General features: G+C 42.9%; 1 protein-coding gene across 1 annotated transcript in view; it reads right to left on the bottom strand.

Annotated features, from left to right (window-relative positions):
* Positions 1-1,937: 1,937 nt before the first annotated feature.
* The window catches only part of mei1 (meiotic double-stranded break formation protein 1), a 174,931-nt gene continuing 160,826 nt past the window's right edge, over positions 1,938-16,042 (bottom strand). Inside the window, exon 25 of the mRNA XM_087978115.1 lies at positions 1,938-2,143. Coding sequence (XP_087834241.1) covers positions 1,976-2,143 — 168 coding nt within the window. The 3' untranslated portion in view covers positions 1,938-1,975. The remainder of the gene's footprint in view (positions 2,144-16,042) is intronic.

The following is a 16,042-nucleotide window of genomic DNA, read 5'->3' as shown; positions in this document are numbered from 1 at the left end:
AAACTCCCAGTTACAGAAGCACATTGGCACAGGGTTAGAAGAATAGCTGTCCACTCTCTGCCTGTCGGTCATGCAACAACCAACCTAAAATTTAAACAGTGATAAAACCAACTACTTCAAAAACATTATAATATCAAAATTAAAAGGGGATTTCCAGCTTCAATGTTATTTCTGTCTTCTACAGAATATTTATTGTCACCAACCGGGTAGATGGTATTTCAGTCCATAAAGCTGTTACAGACACATACAAACAAATTTCTAGCAATCACCCATTTGACATGTCAATGTACAGACAATAAAAGGATACACAATTTGCTTTGAGTCTGGCTGAGATGAGGTTCTATTCTGTAGATTCTTCAATAAGGTGTGAATAATCTCCATGTCCTTCTGCCCCATATTAAACACTTTACCATTTTGCAGATCAAGCTTAAGTGTGATTAAATCATGTAAAAGATAAAGCATTATTAACATTTATCATGTTACCAAACACATTTTGGAGTTCTGACACAAAGTGAGATTGAATGATAGATGCAAATTCACTCACACTAATGACTGTAAGATATATCATTGCTCCACACTAAAATACTGTGAATCTTTTATATATTCAGTCTAAGAAATGATTTGGCTACTTAAATGTTAAATCCAATTTACCTGACTTGCCAATTACTACTTTTACAATGATCTATTAAATTTTTTATTATTTATAACAAAATCCTTTTCCAGCCCAATTGTTTTTAATTGATGTGATCGTCTGTAATGTTTTGATTTGGTATCTGAGATTGCAGTAAAGTCAGTAATAATGAATAACCTTTGTCCTGCCATACTGGTTGTTCTACAACTACTGAAATTATGTGAAACTAACTGTAGTGCAACATTTGGAGGATTAACTATAGTATCAGAGTGAAGATTTACCCTCTTACTTGTGACCCTTTGCCTTCTGAGTTCCTGATTTTGAACCATGCTAACACTAGAAGATGCCATGTAGCCAACAGGGACTGTTGGTTTGGGATGTGGTGTTGGCCACTATTTAGTTTCTACTACTTTTTCCGCTGGCAGAGGAAGGTAGTTTCTACATCCTCAAGGTGCTTGATGCCTCCAATAGGTGTCAAACCTGTCTCTTGCCCAATTAGATCATCCTCACTAGAAGTTTGCATCATAAGACTCGTGCAGCTGAGCTGCAGATTGGAATCCAGAATTCATCTGGACGTCAAGTTCTCAATCCTGCTTTGAAAATCTGGCCCCAAACATTTTACTAATAGTCAGGAGTGAAAAATCACAGTCACTGTCAACTCAGGCCCTCTTAATTGTCTAATTTGCATAAACAACATATGCACCTTCCTTCTTGACAGGGGAAGCAGAGGTAAATTGAAAATATTTACTATTAAGTCTAAAGTATTCCTTTCCTTAATTATTAGCACAACTACAGCAAATGCTGGGGAATTTATCAGTGTGGATAAGTAATGCATACACCTGTGTTAAGTTCTACACATAATTTTCACTCTAACACAAAATATGGAAACTTGGTTTTAATAGGTTTATCCAAATAGTCTTTCAATTCTGGAATTTGACAAATTGAAAACAATAAAACAAAAATATGCTTCTTTTGCCATTTAAATGTCAAAATTAAGGAATATATTAACAATTTAGAAGATGATATTTGTTATTTATAGTTTATAAAACAATTATAAATTCTTACAAATTGTGAGATAAATGGAAAAATCAGTAATTTTTTAAACTAAGGGTAAGTGTTGACTCTGTTAATACATCCAATTTTAATTTGTTTTTAACATGTTTTTGAGCCTGACTTACACATCAGCTGTCATGTCTTTTTAAGGTTACTATCTGAAAATTTTCAGCAAGTCTAATGTTAATTCATAAAAGGTTAGACCAACAGCTTACATTTGAGAAGAACATTTAGATTAGGTAGTAATGCAGCCAGTACAGCATGCTTGGTAGAAGCTGTCACCTCAATAAGTTACTCATATGGCAATACATCAGAACATAACTCCACCTGTTTCAGAAAAAGAATCAAGGCCTCAGCTGTGTCACTGCTCAATTCTTCTGTTTTTAGCTCTGCTGCCATCTGTAGGAACCGCTTCATATCTGCCTCAAAAACAATATTCTTGCAGTGATATTTCAAAAACTGTCAAAACATTAAAATATTCATGGTTAATGGAACTCACCTAAGACCCACATATTTGATATCCAGTCAAAGTAATTATTAGAAAGCATTATCATGATTGCTACAAGGTTTGTTATAAAGACTTTTTGGAGGTGTGTATGAATTCTTTGATCCTTAATATATTAGAAATCATTAGCACAGGAGGAGGTAATTCTGCCAACTCTCTGCATCAGAAATTTAATTGAGCTGGTCTCAATTTCTGAACTTATCAGGTGAGCCTGCAAATAATTTCCCTTCAGGGGCTTATTCAATTCCTGGTAGAAAAACATAATTTTTGGTGGGCGGCACGGTGGCACAGTGGTTAGCACTGCTGCCTCACAGCGCCTGAGACCCGGGTTCAAATCCCGACTCAGGCGACTGACTGTGTGGAATTTGCACATTCTCCCCGTGTCTGCGTGGGTTTCCTCCGGGTGCTCCGGTTTCCTCCCACAGTCCAAAGATGTGCAGGGTCAGGTGAATTGGCCATACTAAATTGCCCGTAGTGCTAGGTAAGGGGTACATGTAGGGGTATCGATGGGTTTCGCTTCGGCGGGTCGGTGTGGACTTGTTGGGCCGAAGGGCCTGTTTCCACACTGTAATGTAATCTAAATCTAAATAATTGAATCTTCCTCCATCATCCTTTCAGCCAGTACATTCAGATTCTAACCACTTGCTGCATAAATATTTTTTTGCAAACAGGGTCTATGGTTCTCTTGCCAATCTCTAAAATTTGTGCTCTCTGGTTCTTGAAACTGCCTGCAATGAGAACTTTATATCTTCTCTGTCAAGACCTATCAACATTTTTAAAACTGCTATCAAATATTCAAATTTCTCTAATGGTAACTGCACCAGCTTCTCTAGTATGTCCTGGGACTCTCGCTGAAGCCTTCACATCCTTCCTAAAATGTGGTAAGTAATTAAAAAGGTCTTTAATGTTGGTTTGGTATAGCAAGTGAAGTTTAAAAATAGAGAAGTCTTGTTATAAGTGTGCTGGTGAGGCTGCCCCAAAGTTTTGATCCTTGTATTTAAAAAGGATATGGGGATTAGTTAGCTCAGTTAGCCTGATGGCTTGTCTGCAATGCTCAGTGACACCAACAGTGTGGTTTCAATTCCCACACCAGCTGAGGTTACCATGCTGGACTCCCCTCACCTCAGGTGTGGTGATCCTCAGGCCAAACTGTCACCAGCCATTTTTCACTGATAGGAGAAAAACCCTATGATCCGGTAAGACTATGGTGACTTTATTTTTATGTAAGAAAGGATATAATGGCATTGAAGGTGATTCAAAAAAGATTTCGGCTGACTTCTAGGATAAATGCATTGACTTAACAAAACTGCTAAAGCAGTCAGAACTTTATTCATTAGAGTTTAGAAGAATGAGGGGTGACCTTCTTGAATCATATAAGATCTTTAGAGGGCTTGACAAGATAGGTTTTGAGAAGATGTTCCCACTAGAGGGAAAACTCAAATTAAGGGCGAAAGTTACAGAATGGGAAGCAAGTGACCTGCATAAGAAGGACGGATTGCACCTGAATTGGAAGGGGCAGGGAGATTTGCTAGAACTGCTTGGGAGGATTTAAACTAATAAGGTGGATGGTGGTGGTAGTGGTGGGGCGCGGTGGGTAGGAGAGGAGACCGGGGAGATAGTGAGGAAACAATTCAGTCTGAGACTGCTACATTTGGGAAAAGGAGCAAGTCAAACAGTCAGGGCAGGCAGGAACAAAGCAGAGAACAAGGTAGGACAGCTGAATGAAACTGCATTTATTTCAATACATGAGGTCTAACAGGAAAGGCAGATGAACTCAGGGCATAGTTAGGAACATGGGACTAGGATATCATAGCAATTACAGACACGTGACTCAGGGATGGACAGGACTGGCAGCTTAATGTTCCAGGATACAAATGCAATAGGAAGGATAGAAAGGAGTGCAAGAGAGGAGGGGGGAGTGGTATTTTTGATAAGGAATAACATTATGGCTGTACTTAGGGAGGATATTCTTGAGAATACGTCCAGGGATGGTATTTGGGTGGAACTGAGAAATAAGAAAGGGATGATCACGTTATTGGAATTGAACTGTAGACCGCCCAATAGTCAGGGGGAAATTGAGAAACAAATTTGCAAGGAGATCTCAGTTACCTGTAAGAATTATAGGGTGGTAATGGTAGGGGATTTTAACTTTCCAAACATAGAATGGGACAGCCATAGTGTTAAGGGTTTAGATGGAAAGGAATTTATTAAGTGTGTACTAGAAAATTTTCAGATTCAGTATGTGGATGTACCCACTAGAGAAGATGCAAACCTTGACCTACTCTTGGGAAATAAGGCAGGGCAAGTGACTGAGGAGTCAGTGGGGGAGCACTTTGGGACCAGAGACCATAATTCTATTAGTTTTAAAAAAATGATGAAAAAGGATAGACCGGATCTAAAAATTAAGTTCTAAATTGGAGGAATGCCAATTTTGACAGTATTAGGAAGAACTTTCAAAGGTTGATTGGGGGGTGAATATTTTCAGGCAAAGGTTCAGCTGGAAAATGGGAAGCCTTTAAAAATGAGGTAACAAGAGTCCAGAGACAATATGTTCCTGTTCAGGTGAAAGGCAAGGCTGGTACGTGCAGGGAATGTTGGATGACTTGAGAAATGGAGGTTTTGGTCAAGAAAAAAGGAAGCATATGTCAGGTGTAGACAGCAGGGATTGAGTGAATCCTTAGAAGAGTACAAAGGCAGTAACAGTATCCTTAAGAGGGAAATCAGGAGGTCAAAAAGGGGACATCAGATAGCTTTGGCAAATAGGGTTAAGGAGAATTCAAAGGGATTTTATAGATACATTAAGGACAAAAGGGTAACTAGGGAAAGAATAGAACCCCTCAAAGATCAGCAAGGCAGCCTATGTTTGGGGCATCAGTGTTTACTGTGGAGAAGGACATGGAAAATACAGAATGTGTGGAAAGTTAAAAATCACACAACACCAGGTTATAGTCCAACGGGTTTATTTGGAGGCACTAGCTTTCGGAGTGATGTTTCTTCATCGAGTGGTCTTTGTCCACCCCAGTCCAACACTGGCTCCTCCAGATGTGGGGAAACAGATGGTGACATTTTGAAAAATGTCCATATTACAGAGGATGTGCTGCTGGCTGTCTTAAAATGCGTAAAGGTTGGTGAGTCCCCAGGATCTGATCGGGTGTATCTGAGAATTCTGTAGAAAGCTAGGGAGGTGATTGCTGGGCAGAAGAAGGGCATGTGCCCGAAACGTCGAATCTTCTGTTCCCTAGATGCTGCCTGACCTGCTGTGCTGTTCCAGCAATAAAGTTTCAGCTCAGAAGTGATTGCTGGGCCCCTTGCTTAGATATTTGTATTATCAATAGTCACAGGTAAGGTGCCAAAGACTGGAGGCTGGCTAACATGGTGCCACTATTTAAGAAAGATGGGAAAGAAAAGCCAGGGAACTATAGACCGGTGAGCGTGACATCTGTGGTGGGCAAGTTGTTGGAGGGAACCCTGAAGAATAGGATTTACATGCATTTGGATAGGCAAGGACTGATTAGGGCTAGTCAACATGGCTTTGTGCTTGGGAAATCATGTCTCACTAACTTGATTGAATTTTTTCGAGAAGTAATGAAGAGGGTTGATGAGGGCAGAGCAGTTGACGTGATCTAAATGGATTTCAGTAAGGCGTTCGACAAGGGTCCTCCTGGTAGACCGGTTAGCAAGGTTAGATCACTTGGAATACAGGGAGAACTAACTATTATGCACAGAACTGTTTTGAAGATAGAAGACAGAGGGTGGTGGTGGAGGGTTGCTTTTAGACTGGAGGCCTATGACCAGTGGTGTGCCACAATGATCGGTGCTGGGTCTACTGCTTTTTGTCATTTATATGAATGATTTGGATGTGAACATAATAAGTATAGTTAGTAAGTTTGCAGATGACACCAAAATTGGAGGTGCAGTGGACAGTGAAGATGTATACCTCAGAGTACAACGGGATCCTGATCAGATGGTCCAATGGGCCAAGGATTGGCAGATGGAGTTTAATTTAGGTAAATGTGAGGTGCTGCATTTTGGAAAAGCAAATCAGGGCAGGTTCTGGGAAGTGGTGCTGAACAAAAAAATCTTGGAGTGCAGGTTCATAGTTCCTTGAAAGTGGTGACAGCATTGAGTATTGGAGTTGGGAGGTCATGTTGCGACTGTACAGGACATTGGTTGGCCAATTTTGAAATATTGTGTGTAATTCTCATCTCCCTCCTAGGAAGGATGTTGTGAAACTTGAAAGGTTCAGAAAAGATTTACAAGGTGTTTCCAGGGTTGGAGCTATGGGGAGAAGTTGAATAGGCTGGGGCTGTTTTCGCTGGAGTGTCAGAGGCTGAAGCGTGACCTTATAGAGGTTTATAAAATCATGAGGAACGTGGATAGGGTAAATAGACAAGATCTTTTCCCTGGATTGGGAGTCCAGAACCAGAAGGTAAAGGTTTATGGTGAAAGGGGAAAGATTTAAAAGGGACCTGCATGTTTTCATGCAGAGAGTGTTATGTGTATGAATGAGCTGTCAGAGGAAGTGGTGGAGGCTGGCACAATTACAACGTTTAAAAGGTAACTGGATGGGTATATGAAATAGGAAGGGTTTAGAGGGATATGGACCAAGTGCTGGCAAATGGGACTAGATTAGGTTAGGATATCTGGTCAGCAGAGATGAGTTGGACTGAAGGGCATGTTTCCATGTTGTATATTTCTGCGACTGTATAATAAGGGGATACTCATTTCAACCTGAGATGGCAAAGAATTCATTCTCTAGTGAGGGTAGCAAGTATTTGGAATTCTCTGCTCCAGAGGGTTGTGGAGGCTAGCTGACTGAAAGTATTTAAAGAGGATGTAGATAGATACTTGAAATATCAAGGAATCGAGAGCTATGAGGAGCTGGCTTGAAAGAGGAGTAGAGGCCTGGGCCAGATCTCTTAGAATGGCAGGGCATGGCTTGATGGTCTGAATATTTCGCTCATATTTCTTAGGTTTTTATGCTGATTAAGGATTTTCAAACCTGCTTACTTACAATTAAAGCAATTAAACACCATACTAATCTCTAACACTTTGCCGGTCACTTGTTGCCAAAGTCACTTGTCTTTTTGTAAACAGCAAATAGACCATAGTACCTTTAAAAACTCCAGTTCATAACAATCAGAAGACAACTCTTTGCAACACATTAACATCCAAATGTCCATTTCCAATCTTTATTATCCATAAATATATGCATTCCCAACATTACAATAACATAAGCTGCTCGTTCAGTGATGTTCATGCTGATTCTGCACCCGCCATGAGAGGACCCATAGCAGACAATTAATAAATTTATGACAAGGAATTTACCACAAAAAATAGTCTGCTGGTAAAGGGTTGTGTGCAAAGCTTCATGTGTGCAAAACACAACCTTAATTTTTTTGCAGGTACTTTATATACTTGAATATTAGTCGAAATTGTTTGATCACTTTTTAAGGTTAAATTTATGGGGTTGAATATTACATGGATACTCCTTTTGAGTGGCTGAAATTCATGCCCATTAAGATTCATACTGTATCATTAGCAGAAGCCCAATTGACCTCTAAACAAATAAAGGAAAAAAAAACAATGAATTACAGAGCAGGGATCCCCTGTGGTTGTTCCCCTCAACAACAAGTATACCATTTTGGATACTGTGCGGGAGCGACTTACCAGGAGTAAGCAATGGGGCACAGGTCTGTGTCACAGAGTCGTGTCCGTGTTGCCCAGAAGGGAAGGGGGAAGGAGCAGAGTGTTAATCACTGGGGACACCATAGTGGGAACAAGAGAGATTCATGGTTGGTGTGTTGCCTCCAAGGTACCAGGGTTTGTGATGTCTCTGATTGTGTTTTCGGGATCCTTGCGGGGGAAGAGGAGCAGCTGTAAGTCATGGACCACATAGGCACCAATGACATAGGTAGGAAGAGAGGTGGGGATTTTAGGCAGAAATTCAGGGAGCTAGGGCAGAAGCTTAGAGCTAGGACAAACGGAGTTGTTATCTCTGGTTTGTTGTCCGTGCCACATGCTAGCGAGGGTTTTGGATTCCTGGATAATTGGAGCTTTCCTGGAGTAAGTGGGACCTCTACAAACAGGGTGGTCTTCACCTGAACCAGAGGGGTACAAATATCCTCGAGGGGAAATTTGCTCATCCTCTTCGGGTAGGTTTAAACTAATTCAGCAGGGTGATGGGAACCTAAATTGTAGTTTGAGTTTAGACGAGGTTGAGAGTAGGGAGGTCCGAAATAAGGTTTTAGGGTGGCAAGAGGGCACTGGCAAGCAAAAAGTTGGTTTGATGTGTATCTATTTCAATGCCAGGAGCATCTGGAATAAGGTGGGTGAACTTGCAGAATGGGTCAGTACCTGGGATTTCGATGTTGTGGCCATTTCAGAGACATGGGTAGAGCAGGGATAGGAATGACTATTGCAGGTTCTGGGACTTAGATGTTTCAGTAAGAACAGAGAAGATGGTAAATGAGGTGGGGGCGTGGCATTGTTAGTCAAGGACATTAGTATGGCTGCAGAAAGGACGTTTGAGGACTTGTTGACTGGGATTGTATAGGCTGAGATTAGAAACAGGAAAGAAGAGCTTACCTGTTAGAACCTTTCTATCAGTCTCCAAATAGTTCCAAAGATTTGCAGGAAAAGATGGCAAAGATGATTCTCAAAAGGAGCGAGAGAAACAGGGTAGTTGTTACGGGGGACTTCAACTTCCCAAATATTGTCTGGGAATACTATATTCAAGTATTTTAGATGGATCATTTTTTGTCCAATATGTGCAGGAGGTTTCGACACAGTATGTAGACAGGCCAACAAGGGGCGAGGCCACATTAGATTTGGTACTGGGTAATGAACCTGGCCAGGTGTTAGATTTGGAGGTAGGTGAGCACTTTGGTGATAGTGACTACAATTCAGTTATGTTTACTTTAGCGATGGAAAGGGATAGGTATATACCGGAGGGCAAGAGCTACAGGTGGGGGAAAGGCAATTACAATGTGATTAGACAAGATTTAGGATGCATAGGATGGAGAAGGAATCTGCAGGGGATGGGCACAATAGCAATGTGGAGCTTATTTAAGGAACAGCTACTGTGTGTCCTTGATAAGTACATATCTGTCCAACAGGGAGGAAGCTGTAAAGCACAGCAGCTCTGGTTTACTAAGGAAGTTGAATCTCTTGTCAAGAGGAAGAAGAAGACTTATTTTAGGATGAGATGTGAAGGCTCAGTTAGGGCAATTGAGAGTTACAAGGTAGCCAGGAAAGACCTAAAGAGAGAGCTAAGAACAGCCAGGAGGGAACATGAGAAGTTGTTGGCAGATAGGATCAGAGAAAACCCTAAGGCTTTTGACAGGTATATAAAGGATAAAAGAATGAGATTAAGATTAGGGCCAGGAGAAAGTGAGGTCTGCAGATGCTGGAGATCAAAGTTGAAACTTTATTGCTGGAACAGCACAGCAGGTCAGGCAGCATCCAGGGAACAGGAGATTCGACGTTTCGGGCACAGGCCCTTCTTCAGGAATGAGCAGAGAGTGTTCAGCAGGAGAAGATAAAAGGTAGGGAGGAGGGACTTGGAGGAGGGGCGTTGGAAATGTGATAGGTGGAAAGAGGTCAAGGTGAGGGTGATAGGTCGGAGTAGGATGGAGGCGGAGAGGTCAAGAAGAAGACTGCAGGTCAGGAAGGCGGTGCCGGGCTGGAGGGATTCGGCTGAGACAAGGTGGGGGGAGGGGGGATGAAGAAACTGGTGAAGTCCAAGTTCATCCCCTGTGGTTGGAGGGTTCCCAGTCGGAAGATAAGACGCTCCTCCTCCGACCGTCGCGTTGTTGTGGTTTGGCGGTGGATGATTGGACTCATTGGACTCATCCACCGCCAAACCACAACAACGCGACGGTCGGAGGAGGAGCGTCTTATCTTCCGACTGGGAACCCTCCAACCACAGGGGATGAACTTGGACTTCACCAGTTTCTTCATCCCCCCTCCCCCCACCTTGTCTCAGCCGAATCCCTCCAGCCCGGCACCGCCTTCCTGACCTGCAGTCTTCTTCTTGACCTCTCCACCTCCATCCTACTCCGACCTATCACCCTCACCTTGACCTCTTTCCACCTATCACATTTCCAACGCCCCTCCTCCAAGTCCCTCCTCCCTACCTTTTATCTTCTCCTGCTGAACACTCTCTGCTCATTCCTGAAGAAGGGCATGTGCCCGAAACGTCGAATCTCCTGTTCCCTGGATGCTGCCTGACCTGCTGTGCTGTTCCAGCAATAAAATTTCAACTAAGATTAGGGCCAATCAAGGGCAGTAATGGGAAGTTGTGTGTGGACTCAGAGGAGATGGGGAAGCGGTAAATGAATATTTTTCATCAATATTCACACTGGAAAAAGACAATGTTGGCGAGGAGAATACTGAGAAACAGGCTACTCGACTAGATGGGATTGAGGTTCACAAGGAGGAGGTGTTAGAAATTCTGGGAAGTGTGAAAATAGATAAATCCTCGGGCCTAAGATTCTCTGGGAAGCCAGGGAGGAGATTGCCGAGCCTTTGGCTTTGATCATTATGTCATCATTGTCTACAGGAATAGGACCAGAAGACTGGAGGATAGCAAATGTTGTTCCCTTGTTTATGAAGGGGAGTAGAGACAACCCTGGGAATTACAGACCAGTGAGCCTTAGTTCAGTTGTGGGTAAAATGTTGGAAAAGATTATAAAAGATAGGATTTATAATCATCTCAATAGGATTAAGCCAATCAGGGACAGTTAACACATTTTTATGAAGGGTAAGTTGTGCCTCACAAACCTTATTGAGTTCTTTGAGATGGTAACCAAACAGATGGATGAGGGTAAAGCCATTGATGTGGTGCATATGGATTTCAGTGAGGCGTTTGATAGAGTTCCTCATGGTAGGCTACTGCACAAAATACGGAGGTGTGGACTCTGACAGTTACCTGGAATATTCTAAATCCCCACCATCAGATAACCCCCCCCCCCCACCGGGTCTGGCTATGTCCCTCCTTTTGCCGGCTCTTCTGAACTGCCCTCCTGATTTGGTGAAAAGAAATAGGGAAGGAATTGTGGGAGATTTCTTAAGATCCGAAGCAGCCATCTTGTCACATATTAAAAGCCTGGAAACCATTTTGAATCTCATATGAGTGTCTGCTTGCTAAGCTTGTACTTACCCAGGCTCAGTGAGGTGGTTGACCTTGCAGCTGTACTATTACCTGATAGTGCCTATTTGCTCATTAACCTGCAATTCACAGTTTGCTAATTGTTAAATGATTGTAACCTATATGCAGAGGAACCTCGATTATCTAAATACCAATTATTTGAAAATTGGATTATCCAAAGGAGATCTTGAGATCCCGATAGAACATTACATCAAAGACATGTTTCCAAAAGTGATCACGTCTTTTGTTTACAGTGATTAAACAGGGAACATCTCTAAATGATTGACCTCCTGCCCGCTCTCTCTCCCTACACTTTCCCTGGAGTTCTACAGAGGGGTGTACCATAAACACCCCTGTTCCAGATAATCTGACCAACATTGTCCTGTACAGGGCAGAGGTGGAACCTGTTGCAGTAAAACGTTGTGTATGTGGTGTGTGTGTGTATGTGTGTGTGTGCACGCGCATGCTATTTGGAGACTTACCCCACAAAGGCAGCTGCAGCAGCAGCAGTAGTCTTATTGTTGGTGCCCACGCCGACTGCCCCGGAGAGGGGGCAGGGGCAGTACTTGACGGGGATGGGTGGTGGGGGAAACATATTGGACGGGGTTGCTGGTGGGCGGGGGGTGGTGTTGGATGGGGGTGGGCAGTGGAAGGTGTTGGACGGGGTTGCGGGGCGGTGCCGGGGGGGCAGGGATGTTGGACGGGGACGGGGTTGGCCCCGGGTGGTGTTGGGGGCAGGGGCTCGTGCGCTTTGTGCTTCTGCAGTCTCTTGAACGGGGAGCAGACTTTAAAAGCTCTGAGCCCCAGAGGAAAGACATTTAATTGATTAACCGAATAATTGATCATCCGAACGAAATAGTGCCCACCCATCTTGTTTGGATAATCGAGGTTCCTCTGTAATCATTTAACTCTCTGTATCTCTTCAGAGTGAGTTGTGACCATTTGGTCAACTTGTCTCTCCCCGTGAGCTCATGAAGAAACAGTCAATAACTCAAGATTTTTGTGGTTTGATTTATTGTTCCTCTTATTGGACTGCTACAAACGAGTCACCCACTGAATAATTTATCCCATCCCCAACAGGGCGCATGGATTGAGGGTGATTTAGCAGTTTGGATCAGAGCTTGGCTAGCTGAAAGAAGATAGAGGGCAGTGGTTGATGGGAAATGTTCATTCTGGAGTTCAGTTATTAGTGGTGTACCGCAAGGATCTGTTTTGGGTTCACTGCTGTTTGTCATTTTTATAAATGACCTGGATGAGGGCGTAGAAGGATGGGTTAGTAAATTTGCAGATGACACTTAGGTCAGTACAGTTGTGGATAATGCCGAAGGATGTTGTAGGTTACAGAGGGACATAAATGAGCTGGGCTGAAAGGTGGCAAATGGAGTTTAATGCAGAAAAGTGAGAGGTGGTCCACTTTGGAAGGAATAATAGGAATGTAGAGTACTGGGTGAATGTTAAGATTCTTGGTAGTGTAGATGAGCAGAGAGATATCGGTATCCATGTATATAGATCCCTCAAAGTTACCACCCAGGTTGATAGGGCTGTTAGGAGGAGAAAGTGAGGACTGCAGATGCTGGAGATCAGAGTTGAAAATGTGTTGCTGGAAAAGCGCAGCAGGTCAGGCAGCATCCAAGGAACAGGAGAATCGACGTTTTGAGCATTTTCCCTACCTTTTATCTTAGCCTGCTGGACACACTTTCCTCATTCCTGAAGAAGGGCTTATGCCCGAAACGTCGATTCTCCTGTTCCTTGGATGCTGCCTGACCTGCTGCGCTTTTCCAGCAACACATTTTCAGCTCTGATAGGGCTGTTAAGCAGACATACGGTGTGTTAGTTTTTATTAGTAAAGGGATCAAGTATCGGAACCATGAGGTCATGCTGCAGCTGTACAAAACTCTGGTGTGGCCGCACTTGGATTATTGCGTGCAGTTCTGGTCACCGTGTTATAGAAAGGATGTGGAAGCTTTGGAAAGGGTCCAGAGGAGATTTACGAGGATGTTGCCAGGTATGGAGGGAAGATCTTACAAATAAAGGTTGAGAGACTTGAGGCTCTTTTGAGAGAAGAAGATTGAAAGGTGACTTCATTGAGACATATAAGATAATCAGAGGGTTAGATCGGTTGGACAGTGAGAGCCTTTTTCCTAGGATGGTGATGGCTAGCACGAGGGGGAATAGCTTCAAATTGAAGGGTAATAGATATAGGACAGATGTCAGAGTTAGTTCCTTTACTCAGAGAGTAGTAAGGGTGTGGAAGCCCTGCCTGCAACTGTTGTAGACTCACCGACTGTATGGGCATTTGAATGGCGATTGGATAGGCATATGGACAAGAATGGAATAGTGTAGTTTAGATGGGCTTCAGATTAGTTTCACAGGGTGGCGCAATATCAAGGGCCGAAGGGCCTGAACAGCACTGTAATGTTCTATGTTCTACGGTAATTCAGAAAACTCAGAGTGGAGTGTAACGGCTGGCACACTGACTCATAAATGTTGACTTTTACACAAAACATATGGAAAATTCCAGATGTTTTGGCCAAAAATACAAGGTCGACTTTTACGAGATCAACTATTACTCGAGTAGCAGATTAAACTCCCAGATTAATTTAAAGGTAGTATTAGTTGGTTTCTGGTAGCTGCAATGTGACCATAATATTACAGCAACATACCACATCAAAGGGAAAGATCTATATTAATCTCATGGTCTCTTTACTTTTCAGTTACAGGATTGTGAAAGATCACAACATTCACCATCTTAGCTTGTAACCTGTGCAGCAGTGTGCAGGTTTAGGCTCAAAACCACTGCCCTGGATAAAACTCTTGCAGCATATGTGCTCAGCATGGGGGTTGTAACTATGAGGCTTGCACAGATCTTGCACAAATCAGCAGATTTAGAAAGACCATAAGATGTAGGAGCAGAATTAGGCCATTTGGCCCATAGACTCTGCTCCACCAATCGATCATCACTGATGTTTCTCAACTCCATTCTCCTGCCTTCTCCTCATAACCCTAAACTGCCTTACTAATCAAGAATCTCAGTCTTAAATACACTAAACAACTTGGTCTCCACAGCTTTCTGTGGCAAACAACTCCACAGATTCAACACTCTCGCGCTGAAGAAATTCCTCCTCATCTCGGTTCTAAGGGTTGTCCCTTCATAATGAGACTATGCCCTTGGGTCCTAGTATTTCCGACTAGCGGAAACACTTTCTCCAATATCCAAGCTTCTCAGAGGGCCCCTCAGCCTTCTGACCACATTGAACACAGAAGTAGAGTTCTTAACCAACCTCATATGATAAGGCCTTCATCCCCAGGATCATTTGTGTAAACCTGCTCTGGACCCTTCTCAAACATGAATACATCCCTCCTCAGATGTGAGGCCCAAATCTACTCTCTATGCTCCAAATGTGATTCTGATCACAGCCTTATAAACTTCAGCACTACATCTGGACTCTTGTATTCTAGTCTTCTTGAAATGAGTACTAATATTTCATTTGCATTCCTATCTGCCAAATGATCTGCATGTTAACCTTGAAAGAATCCTGAACTAGAATTCCCGAGTCCTTTTGTGCCTCAGATTTCTGAAGCCCTTTCCCATTTAGAAAATAGTCTATGTCTCTTTTCTTCCCACCAAAGTGCATAAACTCGCATTTTCCCACGTTGTATTCCACCTGCCACTTCTTTGCTCACTCTCCTAGCCCTACCAAGTCCTCCTGCAGCCTCCCCACCTCCTCAACATGATCTGTCCCTCCAGCCATCTTTGTCTCATCTGCAAACGTAGCAACAATGCCCTCAGTTCCTTTCTCCAGATTGTTAATACATAATGTGACATAGCATAGTTGTAATCCCATAACTGACCCCTAAGGAATTTCACTAGTTACCAGCTGTCATCCTAAAAAGACCCCTTTAAGTTCCACTTTCTGCCTGTCAGCTAATTCTCAATCCATGCCCATACCTTGCCCCTAACACCATGGTCTCTTATCTACTTTAGCAGCCTCCTGTCTGGCACCTTGTCAAAGGCCTTCTGGAAATCCAAACAGACCAAATCCACTGGCTCTCCTATGTCTAACTTGCTTGTTACCCCCTCAAAGAAATCTAATGGATTAGTCGGGCATTACCTCCCCTTGAAGAAGCCCTTTTTACCACGCACTTGCAAGTACTCACTAATCTCATCCATAATAATGGCCTCTAAATTCTTATCAATGACTGATGTCAGGGTAACCAGCCAATAATTCCCATCTTCTCCCTCCCTTCCTCCCTTCTTATGCAGGGATGTTACATTAGTTATTTTCCATTCCTGTGGGACCTTCCCTGACTCCAATGATTCTGTAAAGATCACCACTAATGTCTCCACAATCTCGTCAGCTATCTCCTTCAGATTCCTGGGGTGTAGTTCATTCAGTCTGTCTGATTTATCCACCTTCAAACCTTTCAGCTTCCCTAGTACCTCCTCCATGATAGCTACTGTGTCCACCTGCCCCTTACTCTCTTGAAGTACTGGTACAGTCAATTCTTCTATAATGAGATGATTGTGGTCTTGAACCAACCCACGTTACAGAAAATCATGCTTCAAAAACAGCACTTAAAGTGTTGGCACTGTAATCACATTACAACCAACATGTTTTAAACATTTGTGCTGTAGTAACAGTATCCCCAATTAATCAACCGCGTTACAGCAAATTTGCATGTAACAGAACAACCTGTATGC

Source organism: Chiloscyllium plagiosum, unplaced genomic scaffold (genome assembly GCF_037043375.1).
Source record: "Chiloscyllium plagiosum isolate Xiang-an unplaced genomic scaffold, Cpla_swu_hap1 HiC_scaffold_33, whole genome shotgun sequence".
Taxonomy (NCBI): domain Eukaryota; kingdom Metazoa; phylum Chordata; class Chondrichthyes; order Orectolobiformes; family Hemiscylliidae; genus Chiloscyllium; species Chiloscyllium plagiosum.
This window is presented reverse-complemented; position numbering and strand designations above follow the sequence as displayed.